The sequence below is a fragment of the Azolla caroliniana genome, unplaced genomic scaffold (genome assembly GCF_043228905.1).
Source record: "Azolla caroliniana isolate FFs.n. ecotype wild unplaced genomic scaffold, voAzoCaro1.0.p SCAF_7, whole genome shotgun sequence".
NCBI classification, from domain to species: domain Eukaryota; kingdom Viridiplantae; phylum Streptophyta; class Polypodiopsida; order Salviniales; family Salviniaceae; genus Azolla; species Azolla caroliniana.
Genome location: NW_028230442.1, coordinates 4,088,912 through 4,101,648, shown reverse-complemented (window position 1 = coordinate 4,101,648; position 12,737 = coordinate 4,088,912). Strand labels below are relative to the sequence as shown.

The 12,737-nt window shown below is 35.7% G+C and overlaps 2 protein-coding genes across 10 annotated transcripts; one reads left to right on the top strand and one right to left on the bottom strand.

The window, feature by feature from the left end:
* Positions 1-582: 582 nt before the first annotated feature.
* LOC147861608 (uncharacterized) lies at positions 583-8,209 on the top strand. Of its 9 annotated transcripts, XR_015530006.1 has the most exons (7): positions 583-770; positions 921-1,098; positions 1,196-1,359; positions 1,535-1,692; positions 2,097-2,201; positions 5,700-5,763; positions 5,904-6,140. XR_015530006.1 is itself a non-coding variant. In XM_087322102.1 (6 exons), the coding sequence occupies exons 1-5, from the start codon at positions 623-625 to the stop codon at positions 2,178-2,180; spliced, it is 732 nt and encodes a 243-aa protein (XP_087178228.1). In that variant the 5' UTR covers positions 583-622; the 3' UTR covers positions 2,181-2,201; positions 8,034-8,209. The 9 variants fall into 9 exon arrangements, 8 of the variants coding, with proteins under 8 accessions (XP_087178228.1, XP_087178226.1, XP_087178227.1 ...); XM_087322102.1 differs by lacking the exons at positions 5,700-5,763; positions 5,904-6,140 and adding an exon at positions 8,034-8,209; XM_087322100.1 differs by lacking the exons at positions 5,700-5,763; positions 5,904-6,140 and adding an exon at positions 6,585-7,206.
* Positions 5,668-9,455, bottom strand: LOC147861607 (fe(II)/2-oxoglutarate-dependent dioxygenase 4-like). The gene is made up of 4 exons (XM_087322097.1): positions 9,081-9,455; positions 7,712-7,941; positions 6,598-6,910; positions 5,668-5,943 (listed from the first exon to the last, which is right to left on the bottom strand). The coding sequence occupies exons 1-4, from the start codon at positions 9,306-9,308 to the stop codon at positions 5,683-5,685; spliced, it is 1,032 nt and encodes a 343-aa protein (XP_087178223.1). The 5' UTR covers positions 9,309-9,455; the 3' UTR covers positions 5,668-5,682.
* Positions 9,456-12,737: the final 3,282 nt, after the last annotated feature.

Genomic DNA, 12,737 nt, shown 5'->3' with positions numbered 1-12,737 from the left:
TGTTTTGTGCCGATCGTCTCAAACAAAACAAGATGTCATCGTAAGCAAACATTCTTTCCTGCAAGCAATGTGCGTATGGCTGTGTCACATATGCCGTCAAAGCCTCAACGAATTGAAGCCAAAAGAACCACGATGAAAGTAGCTTGTCCCGTCATCGCCATCGCCATCGCCATCATCATCATCATGTCATCATATATGCTTCAATTAGGCAATCGACAAAGGGGGGTCGAGTAATCTGACTACTCCCACACACACACACACACACACACACACACACACATACATTGACCACAAAATGTGTGCTTCCAATGGACATGTCTGTGTGACCAATGAAGACCCCGGAAACAGGCCGCCGCGTGGCCGTCCCTGACCCCAAATAGAGAGTAGTAGATATGGCATTGGTAAATTACATATCCTTCTTACATAGGATAGGCCATTCATTCATTTTCATGTGAACCAGGACAGGAATCCCACCAAGAAGAGGAAGTCACAAATAATTACACTACATACATACATACATACATACATACATACATACATACATAGGCCCTCTCTATTCTAAACATTTGTCTGTCTCTGTCTCTCTGTGCTCTGCTCCTCTGTGCTCTGCTCTGTAGTTTCCATGGCAGCTGAGGCTCCTCCTCCTCCTCCTCCTCATCATCATCATAATCCATATCCATATCCATATCCATATCCACATCCTCCTCCTCCTCCTCCTCCTCCTCCTCATCATCATCATCATCATCATAATCCATATCCATATCCACATCCTCCTCCTCTTCATAATCATCATCATAATCCATATCCATATCCACATCCTCCTTCTCTTCATAATCATCATCATAATCCATATCCATATCCACATCCTCCTCCTCCTCCTCCTCCTCCTCCTCCTCCTCATAATCCACATCCACATCCACATCCTCCTCCTCCTCCTCCTTTCCTGTGTCGCCGCTGTGGCTTATGGAATAACCCTAACCCTAACCCTAACCCTAACCCCTACCCTAACGATTCAGCGAATCAACATTTCTCCTTCCATGCTGCCCCCCACCAACAACGGCAGCCTTTGTCCATCAATACTCCATTCGAAAATAACGGGTAATGTGGTTCCAGAGCTTTATTGATACCTACTTTCTTCACCGTCTTTTATTTCTTTCTTTTTGGCTCATGTTGTCCTATCCATCGTGGTGCTCAGAGACCAAGTTTACCATAATGGGCACGGTGAAGAAGAAGAAGAAGATGATGATGATGATGAAAGAGCAGAAGAACCACTAGAAGAAGAAGGAGGAGATTATGAGTATGTGTTGACTGATGAATGGATGGAGTTCTTTGCCAAGTCCGAGGCTCGCCGCCAAGAGAGTAAATATTGTTTTTCTCGCAGAGATTTGATATGATTTAATAAAGATTCTGCTCACTCTTAATAAAAAATTTGAGCTCAGATTTGATATAAATAGCTTATCTTTTTGTTGAGATTAGAGTGTTTTTTGTTTTTCTTTCAAAGATTGCGTTTTGTGATTCCATGGGTTTCCTGCAGAGAAGAGACAGCAAAAGAAAATGGCAAAGAATGTCAGAAGGGCGACCAAATCCAAAATGGCTATGGAATCTGTAGAAGTAGAAGTTGTAGCAGAGGAATATCAAGATGTTATTCAACATAATTCTCACTTGGAGAACGAAACTAGGACGCAAGACCAGGTATGGAAAACGAAAACTTCAAACCAGAAACTTAACCGTTAAACCCCAAAATTTAAACCTAAACTTTTAAACATGAAAAGCTAAACATTGAAAACAAGAGCCCTAAACCCTAAAATTGGAAGCCCTCATCTTAGAAAACTAAAGTCTTTTTATTTTTTAACAAGCAAACATGGTTATAACATAACCTTCTCTGGAGAAAATAACCTTTCAGGGAAAGAGAATAAGGAATGTGTTTGTTAAGGATAGATTCGATGTTGGAATTGCACTCTCTTAATTATATAACCGAGCTAGCAATAATATAAAACATGTACAAAGCCACAATCTTTGTCTCCAACTAACTTATATCCATGATTAATTGATTAAAAGTTCTCCAAGAATCTATACTTAACTCCAAAAGGATATAGGTGAAGCCCATGGATATCAAGGACCATGAAATAATTGAAGCTGTTCGAGTGAAGGAACCTGAAGAAGGTGTTCAACCCATATAATCTTCTACCGTGTATAGCTAGGTATGAATATCTCTAAACTCCAAAGCCCTGATGCCTAATCTCTTTGAGTTCGACAAATCAAAGTCTGTTATGTACCGCATCCGTAACCAGCTTCAGAGTCCTAACTAAAGGACTTCTTAGGGATAATTCGGTGAACCCCTCTAATTGCATAGCTATCTGTGATGTTGTTCATGTCCTTGCTTACATTTTTTCAGAAGGTGATGAGCACATCTTTAAGTTTGATGCTGGCTAAGTTTTGCCTTGCGTATAGATGAACTTTGATTTGTTTCCCTTTCTTCCTTTTGCAATGATTCTTAGTTCTGAGCTGAATATTCAGGACAATGCTTCTTCCACATCATCTGGGAATATACTTTCTTGTTGTGTGTTTGGCTGCATTACTCCCTTAACTGATCTGGTTTTGACGATGAAGCTTGGCGATGTGGCTCTCATCTCAGCCAGTTTCCAATTCCTCTCAACTGAGCTCCTTCTTTTAGAAGCGTTTTAAGGCTTCGCCCTTCACAATTTTCGAGTTGCACGTTTTGGGTGCTAGTTTGCTCTACTTTTCTACAGTCCACTATGGCTTGTCCTTCACAGTTATGCTAGAGTTTATGTAAATTTACACCGTTAATGTAAGCCCTATTTTTGCATGGATACATAGAGAGAGAGAGAGAGAGAGAGAGAGAGAGAGAGAGAGAGAGAGAGAGAGAGAATGTGTGTGTGTTTGAAAGAAAAAGAAAAGAAGAAATGCAAAAAAAGAAAGCTTTATTACTGTTCACAAAAGGTCGAAGTCAGCCTACAAGGCAAAATATACTGCAACATTGAGTAAATCACTTGTATCATGATAAAATAAAATAAGAATGAAATGTCCATGATTTATGAGGATCTGATCCACCGGTGAGCATTCTTCCCCATAATATTACCTACCCAGTTAACTTCACAAGGGACAATAGCTCTATCAGATCTATAAAAGCCTCTTGGGTGTGTGCCCAACAGAGGCGGGATGTACTAGGTAGCAATGGGCCCGGTTCGGTTTCTTGGCCTTGAAACCAAACCAAACCATTTATTAATAATAAAAACCGAACCAAACTGTTAAAATTTTTTGAAGCCATTTAAACTGAACCGTTTATAGCTGAACTTTTAAACCAAACCATTTACGAAAAATGTAAAACCAAACCATTTTTTATTGATATTAATCATCATACTTATTATAAATTTGTGTGAGAAAATCATCATAAATTTATTCATCATACTTATCATAAATTTTGTCATCATACTGATCATAGATTTGATCATCATACTTATCATAAATTTGATCATCATACTTATCATATTTGATCATCATAAATAAAAAGGAGACTCTACATATAATGCATATAAAATTTAATAAGTTAAATCTAGAGTTTAAAATTAAAAGTTGAAAGTTAGAGCCTATAGGGAAAATTTATGAGTATTTTTTAACCTATAAACCTATAAACCTTTAAACCTTTAAACCAAACCACATAAACAGAAACCGATAAGCCGATAAACCGCTAAACCAGTAAATTCAAAACCGAACCAAAACCGATTAGTAACATTTGAAACCAAACCAAACTATTTATCTTCGAACCTATAAACCGTTAAGCCATGGTTTATCGGTTCGGTTCGGTTTGAGCCGAAACCGGGCCCATTGCTAGTACTAGGTAACAATCAGCAATGGTTCAAAATTTTTAAACGGTTCGGTTTCAAACCAGTCCGGTTTGGACACTCTCAAACTGAACTGAACCATTGCCGATTGTTAGTACTTGGCAATCTCAGGTAATAGAAGCACAACCCCTTGCTCTGTAGTGATTCTATACACTTGAAGAGGGTCAATCAAGTTTTATGCCAATCAAAGAGTTCACCCAAGGGAAAGGGACAATGTTCTCTGGCCTTGGTCATGATTTTGTATACTGGAAGTCTGGCAAGTTGATCCTCTTTACATAGACATTATACAATGAATTTGAATGCAACAATGGATACATGCTGTTTTATTTACAATAACTCTTTAGTTTTTCCTCAAAATATATATTTTTTGCGCATCATCAGAATCATGTAATTATTTGCTCATACATAGTTCTATCTTCAATTGTCTGGTGGGTAGAACTATTATCTATTTTGTCCATTCATTCAGTTTCTTTCCATATTTTTGCAAATTTTGCATCTTTGATACTCTCTTTTTATGGGATCTCTTTACTTCTTAGTCCTAACTCTTTTAATGATATATTTTCCATGCCTCCAATGTCTGTGCACCACTACTAGTTCACCACATGGACATTCACCCATGCATAGTTATATTCAACTTATATCTATAACATATTAGCTTTAAGCTTATAGGTACTCTTGTATATATTAGCTACTTTTTTCTTCATTCTATTATGAGTAACAGCTTGTGTGTTTTCCCACCTTTCATGTCTGATCTACATATGGGGTTTATACTATGTTTTCTCATGAAATGAGGCGCAGGGTAGATTTGAACTTATGACATATTGCGATAGAGTCCACCTAGTACCCATAAAGAGTGGATCATAGCCTGAGATCACAAACTTGGAGGTTTTGTACCCTGAACTTTTGATGACCAGATTCACATATTTATTCTGTTAATAGAAAACAATCCATAATTGTTAGAATAAACCAGGTCGAGAAAATTAGCATCAACTTGAAATGATAAAGAAATATAATCCTTTCATGGTGAAAAAACATTATATATATATGGAGGTTGAAATGATTAAACTATTAACATGAAGTAAAAAAAGTACATATGATGCTAATGAGGTCATAGTTATATTTGAATTTAATATAATTGTATTCATACTGCATGGATGAAAATATCAACCATGTGCATGTCCATCCTTTGTGAGGATCTTTAATATAGGAAACCATTAACATATAAACAACACATTTCCTGTTCTAGGGCAGTGTGAAAAACTAACTCACATGTGACATGAATTTTTGGTTGAGCTTAGTGTTCATCATAAAGGCCAAACATAATTTTAGTTTGTGTTCTTGCACACATAGCTTGCGCCTAAAAACTGGCTTTACATCATTTGTTTTTTGTCCACAACACATAAAAAAGTTAAGTTTGGCTGTCTAAGAGGCAATAATAACACAATAGGCATGCAAACATGGTCATACATGTGCTTAATTGAAAAAAATAAGATATTGCTTGTTGAAACCCAGCATAAAAGCATTGTATACATTATATGGCACTTAGATATCCTCACAAATGATTGCTTATCTGTACATTATAGGGGACTTATATATCCTTGCAAATGATTGCTAATGGATTCTCAAGGTCAGCTTATTGAAATTCAAATGTTAAATATATACATGTGTTGCATTATTAAAACTTGTGCTTTGTAACGTAAAGTTACGAGCTCACATTAAAACCAACGGGTCTATTATCAAAACTCTTCATTCGTCAATGTCATTGGGTTTTGAGCATGATTGCAACAATGTTGAATTCTAGATCGAATACCGAATGGTTTCACCTTAAGTTCAAAGGGTGTTTCCTGCAAAGTTCTAGGTTGGACTTGCCATTTAGTTCACGACCAAATCCCTTCTTGAGGTAGTCACTGAATCTCGTTGCCTTATAAATATATGGCTTTTTATCGCTTATGAACTTATCGATTGGTGCGACCGTATCATTCTCATCAGGACCATAGAAACATGCAACTGACATTCTTGGTGTCTTGTTATTTGTCAAAGCCCTGTGCTCCACGCTTCTATAGCGTCCATTGGTTAGAATCTAATAATTAAAACAACAAGATGTCATAATTGCATACACACAGATACTTGTTTGGATGCTAGCAGGTACATTGAAATTAGAGCACACGTTTTTATGTGTGGGAAAATCTGAAGTGACTTGATACATGTAAAATTCATTTATACCATTTGTATTCAACTCCTATTAATCTTAATGTTTGAAACCAGAGTAGTTTTTCTAATTAGACTGTAATATTTGTTGTGGTAATTCCTCAATTGTGAGCTTAATTTGTGGAATTAGAGCCTACTCAAGAAGATCCTTGGTAGAATGATGTAAAATCAGTATAACTAAGAGTTTTGACAGGTTTATTGCCTTTTATTCCTCTTAATTTAAAGATAGGAATATTTGGTGTTTTTTAAAAGCTTGGGGCTATTTTGGTAAATTTAAAAGGATGTAGGGGAATCACAATGTCTTTTCCTTTGATATTACCCCTATAATTGGATTAGAGTCTAGATTTAAAAAATGCTTAGTTTCCATCTTGTGGTATGCTTACTTCTGCATTCATGACATTTGTACTTATACATTTGAATGTTGTTTAGATGTAGGGCTACTGAAATGTATGCCTTCATCTTTGTACTCGATAGATTTCAACATTAATCATGTATGTTCTTTTGCATACCAAGGTTTTGAATGTACCTCGATTTGGTCTCCAATGAGTATAACAAAAGCATTTGGAATAGGCTTCACATTAATCCATTGATCTCCTTTTTTAACTTGCAATCCTACCACATCTTGCATTAAGATTGTGAGTGAGCCAAAATCTGAATGAGAGCTCAGCCCTAACGCAAGCTCAGGTTGTGGGCAAGGTGGATAATAGTTTATTGCCATTGTTTGACGGCAAAACTGAGTATGGAAAAGCTGCCTTGCTAATCCCAAACTTGAAGCAATTCCTTCCCCAATTGTATATGCAAAGCTTCCCACTTGATTATGAAAGTTTAGTAAAGGATCCCTGGAAGAGAGTGAGGATGTTTAGTTGAAGTAGAAAAGGCTCAACAAAGAAGATTGTCAAATCAAAGTTGAGAAAGAAGCAAGTATTTGAGCTCTACAATTAGGACAATCACTAGTTGAATAAAATGGTATGTTCATTTATAGTAGAACTAATAGGATAGTTAAACGGTCCAAAGTTCAAACTTGAAGGAAATGAAAGTTCTAAATTCCAAGAAAAACAATTTTTTTTTTCTCTTCACTACTCCTTGGGACGATCTTATCATGATTGGCCAAATTCCTTCATCATGAAATAAAAATGTCTACTATTTGTGATAATTTTATCGTGATTGATCAAAACTTCATTCACCATGATCTCTCTCTCTCTCTCTCCATGGAGCGGGGAAACCGTACACATTGATACATGTTAGAGCCTATACCATTGCCTACCACTTGAACGATTGCTTCCATGCGACTTAGTTCACTTGCATTACAATGTGAAACGGGATTTTGGGCCACGAGTAATGAGAGTGGTCAACCATGCATACTTTGCCCTAAATAAGTTCAAGAGTTTGAGTACCACACTTTGATACAATGCTTGAATTCGAGCATATAACAATGAGGATAGAACTAGGGTCCTCTCAAATTTATTACTTTGAAGAGGGTGATTCATCATGATGAGATTATCATTGAACTACTTGTTACAGTTCAAGTATTTTTGAGTGAATTGATATTTTCAGATTTAATGGGAATAGTTTTGATATGAGATGGGAAGTGGTCTTTATATGTTTCCTAAATTCACTTGAAGGCCTAAAATTAAATTTACCTTAAGAAGCTTGGAATGAGCGTCATATTAGAGGTTGTACTAGGTTTGAAACCTAGAGTATCCTTCCACTCTCGAACTTTTTCATTGGGGAATCCAGTAAAAAAATTGAGTGGAGATGAAGGGTCTTTTGAGACTACACGCATTTTTTCGTTAGTTGGCAATGCGAAAAAATGTGAAGCTGCAGCCCAAAGTTGTTTGTGCATGATAGTTGGTACACCATGATTTATCACCTTCAAAACATGAAAACTACATATTAGTATTTATAGTAATGTTCAACTTTTTTGAAAAAGTATTTTGGCACCCAATACTTTGCATTATGTAGTGAAAGGACAATCATAACAAAACAAAGAACAATTCTATGGTGCCACAATTGTCACAAACTAATACTTTTGTTTATGTGGTAATCAATAGTGGTTCCTATCAAAAGAATATTAAGCATTGTAACCTACTATGATCTTCACTTCCATTAGAACAAATGATCAAATAGTCAAATTTCTAGCAATTGTACCATGAGACATATATGATTACAATACTTCAATTATTTGTCCTACCCTTGGTTTCATTTTTCTTAATGATATTGTTAAATCGCTTTGGGTTATGTTCTCTCTGATAATATATTATGTACACCAATTGGTTACTTTGTCATCACTAAAGCCTTGGCTCACTTGACATGTTGAACATTATCAATTTTGTTATTGAAGGCTATATGTATGTGCTTCTCAAATTTTGTTTTATGATATATTTTTGGTTCATTACAATACATATGGTGAAGCAAAGCAATCCAAAGTACACATTAAATAAGTAATGACTCGATATATTGATGAAGGTATAACCACAACCATCACTAACTTTTCACTATAATACTCAATATCCAAATTAAATGCCACTAATCACTATTTGAAGTTGCAACATGAACACAATACCAAGTCTTCAAGATGAGTTTTATAGATTCTTTAGGGGATTCAACCTTCACTTATGTGCTCTTAATATCAAGCCAAAATCAAACAAACTTTTGCACAATGTCATTTTTTTTCCAATTAATAATCTCATACAATGAAACCACAACACAACAATGCTAGAATCTCTTCAATGAAAATATGATATATGAAGAACTATTTCTAGACGTTAAAATGTAGTGAGATCATGAAAACAAATAGTTCAAAATCAAGTGTTGATAGTTTCACAAATTCAAATCCAACAAGTTTAAAAATTCAATGGAATTGTGAAATAAACTCAATGTACTCCAACGAGATCATGAAGAGAACTCATATGCTAGTTAGGTTTTTGTCCTTCTAAGGCAATTTCACACATTCTTCCTAGGGAAACCTTCTTAACACCCATTCCCAAAGTATGGACTTGTGTGTCGTACCTGAAAGACACCCCACTCAGTGCATGCATGTTGGATTTGTTGAACAATATGGGATTCTAGAGAGTTGAAATTTGAGAAGGAGATGATTGGCACGTGGAGGTGGTCATCAACAACTGACCACGATGGTCGTTCATGTGGGGCACGGATATAAATGGCAGGAACATGGCGAATGCCCGAGTCGACTAAGTCCTTGATGCTTTTGATTTCGAGTATGTGTGAGCCTTCCATTGCTTCTAAGTTCCTTCTAATTTGAGAATGTAGATAAATTTATGATGTGTGTGTGTGTGTGTGTGTGTGTGTGTGAGAGAGAGAGAGAGAGAGAGGGGTTTAAGCTCAATATCTTTCTAATGTTGAGAGGTAGTGGTATGGTATGCAAATGAAGGGTAGTGCAATGAAGAATTGGTCTTAAATAGGGCTTGAGAGAGAGTGTGTGTGTAGAATAATTTAGCTTAGAGGATGATGATGGTGTCCAACCCTTTCCAAATAATGTATCCAACATTTTTAGAAAACTACACTCCTATGAATAAATTACATTTTTGGAAGTCTTATTCAGTTTGTTACAAATATCAATATATGATGATGTTTGTACACAATGAGAGGAGACACTGGTGCAATCCCACTTTTGTGGACATACACGCTCACATTGCTAATAATCTCTTTTGTCCTCGCCAACTAAGTGCACTTGTGCTCCATGCATCAACATGCTCAATAAAGTTGGTTTTTGAATATGTCCCAAATTGGATAATACATGATTTTAATTTTAGAGTTTCAAAATTTTTATTTGGTTCTTTTTGAGCTATGTTATAATATATTTTTCACTGTTCTTCGTGACCATCTTTAGAGTTCTAAATATTATTAAGCTTTGGCTCTATTGACCACCATGTTAATATTTATCGAGAATCCATGTGTCCCTAAGCCCTTTATGGAAACGTGTTTTTGTGTTGTCTCCACCTGGAAAAAGTAGTTAGGACAATGAATTCACACAAAAAGTGAAGGCAAAATTTCCATGTTTTTTTCATAAGACTTTCCTAAGATTTCCAACATGCACAAATAACAAAATCACGACAAAAGATGGAAAAATAATGATCACATTCTTGGGATTGCCGTTTGTAATTGGTAGGGCAGTGCATCATCAAATTGTTTCTTGCCATTTGTCTTGTACATTAATAATTGCCTAAAAATAAGTCCTTATTACATGATCATGGAGAAAACTTAATATATGAAATGAAAAAAATGTGAAACTATGCTAAACTATTGCCTTTAATATTCTTATTAGGTTACCTATATCAGGTTATCTATATGAAAATAATGTCTAGCTTGATGGTCCATGGTCTTTCGTACATGGTTTTCCGCTTTCTTTTAGTAGTGAATCTTCGATATGAACCAATCACGATATGCTCCATGTAACCATCGTTTGGACTCTAATCATAATTGTTGGTTCCATTCTCAGAACATCAAGTACGCGCTACAAAATGATGGCTCACTTTCTCGAGGCATATCTTCTAAATGTATTCCCTTAAAGATCCATTGGGTTCACCACAAACGTGTTTTAATATACTCATAAAAGGGGGAGATGTTCCAAGTCACATAAGTTGTTCTTTAAAGTTGCAATTCCTAGTTGAGCCAATAATGAACATCATAACTACCCAAAAGTTCATTTCTTTTAGAGATTGAATTGTTGTGGCATTATCCCATGTGCTAGTTTTTTTCCCCAAAACTACACGGTACTTTCCATTACCAATCCAATAAGTGTATACCAAGCATATAATGATACAATCCCATGTGTTGGTTTTCCATGCCACATATGAAAACAACCTTCAACAAAATTTCCTTCCCTTTATTCATGTGATCATATACATATATGGGACTGTGTTGTCACCAAGTATTTTTCTATCCATGTTCCCTTCTCAACTTGCGTTTCAAACTAGAAATAGTAAGATATTGCAAATGAGAAATCTGAAACGTGATGTCTTTGGATGCCTGTTGGTTTGATTTGGTGTCACTAAAATATACATGTCTTGCCTTAGGTAATGAGATTAACGCTCGATGTATGAGTAAACATCTTTGTATCCATAATATGGCACAATATATGTTTGTGCCCTAGGCATTTTAGCCCTATTTATAAATATTTGTAATACACGATGCATGTATTGTGGTCTATCATTAGTTACTCTCTTTTTTACTTATTAATACTAATATTATGATGGGTGTTACAAACATGAGTGTTTGCCTCATGTTCTTTAATGATTCTTCCATTCCATGCAATTGATCATGCATCCATAAAGAAATTAAATTGTGTCTTGTCCCTAACTACATGATTAATCACATAACTTTTCTAGAATCAATTGATTTATCACATTATGTAATTCACATAACCTATATTAAATTCTTCCATAGTTTAGATGCCTTTGTCAATTGTTTGGAGATGTGGGGTTGTTAAATTGATTCATCTGTATGGCATCTAGTTGAGCAAAAGTGATATGTGGTGTGGCATATATGTGCAAAAGCAAGGATTTAAACCCACATCTTAGTGTTGAGAGCCTTATAGTTGTGAGTTCAAATCCATAAAATAATCCTTGATATTTGAATGGCATGTTTGATATGAGGCCTAGGATAAATTTTCTTGAAGTTCTTGTTTCATGCAGCATTAGATCCTCTTAAATATATGATTTTACAATTTCTAGAAATGAAGGGTTTTGTTACCTTAAGGTAATGCTAATAACCAAACCTACCCTCTCCACTCAATTAAACTAATTAAGCAATGGTTCCTTATTAGTATAGCATATATGTGGTTATAAGTAGAACTTTGACCGAAGCATGGTTGTTTCGGGAGATAATAGATAAGTGAGTGGTTAGAGCCCTTATGTTCTGAGTCATGGGTGACAAAATCATCTCTTTTTCTTGCCCTTGGCTACTACACTCTATCCCCCTTAAGAGAAATCTAATGTAGAAGGCATTTGCACGTATGTGTTTGTGTGGAGAGAGAGAGAGAGAGAGATCACTACAAATATATTGTATCATCATGCAATGACATCATTATCTTGGCTATCACCTAAATAAAAAAAGGTATTGAATGTATCTAAGTCAAATGCAAGGTGGTGGAAAATATTACAACGTGGTTGGCATTCCATCTGCCATTTCGTGCAAAGGTATTCACATGGAGAGTCATGATTGGTGGGGTTCCATTAGGTTCAACCTTAAAGAGATGAGGACTAAGGGACTTGTTTCTTTTGCACCATTCCATTGGATGACAATACATATAGATTCGTTAAATGTCCTACAACGTGCACTATTTGGAAGTATTTATCAGAAGTTTGGCAAAATTTAACCTGTTGTTGTTTGAGACCTCAACAATGGGTTTTTTTCTTAGTATGTTCAAAATGGTTCAAATGATGAGATGGAGATATTGCTCCAATTTTTATGTTATTGGGGACTACAAGACAATTGGAATATGTGTAATGCTTTCATGTTTGATAATAAATATGGGGTGAAAGCCGATATGAAGAAGTTGAAAGGTATTCTTATGTGGAATTTCTTGATGTTAGAGCATGTGGGGCTCATTTCCTCAAATACATATTCAAGTTTTCTAATGGCACTATTGGATGCCCCTCTCCCTACATAGGATAGTTAGGTAGAAGAGACTAAGAAGTGTTGTAA

Bases quoted from the DNA above. Each gene is read 5' to 3' on its own strand.
- LOC147861608 (XM_087322102.1), top strand. From the start codon at position 623: ATGGCAGCTGAGGCTCCTCCTCCTCCTCCTCCTCATCATCATCATAAT. The intron at 1,099-1,195 runs GTAATGTGGTTC...CGTGGTGCTCAG, and splicing joins ACTCCATTCGAAAATAACGG to AGACCAAGTTTACCATAATG. The intron at 1,693-2,096 runs GTATGGAAAACG...AAAAGGATATAG, and splicing joins AAACTAGGACGCAAGACCAG to GTGAAGCCCATGGATATCAA.
- LOC147861607 (XM_087322097.1), bottom strand. From the start codon at position 9,308: ATGGAAGGCTCACACATACTCGAAATCAAAAGCATCAAGGACTTAGTC. The intron at 6,911-7,711 runs GTAAATTTAATT...ACTCTCTTCCAG, and splicing joins CTCATTCCAAGCTTCTTAAG to GGATCCTTTACTAAACTTTC. The intron at 5,944-6,597 runs GTACATTCAAAA...TTTAATTATTAG, and splicing joins TCATTGGAGACCAAATCGAG to ATTCTAACCAATGGACGCTA.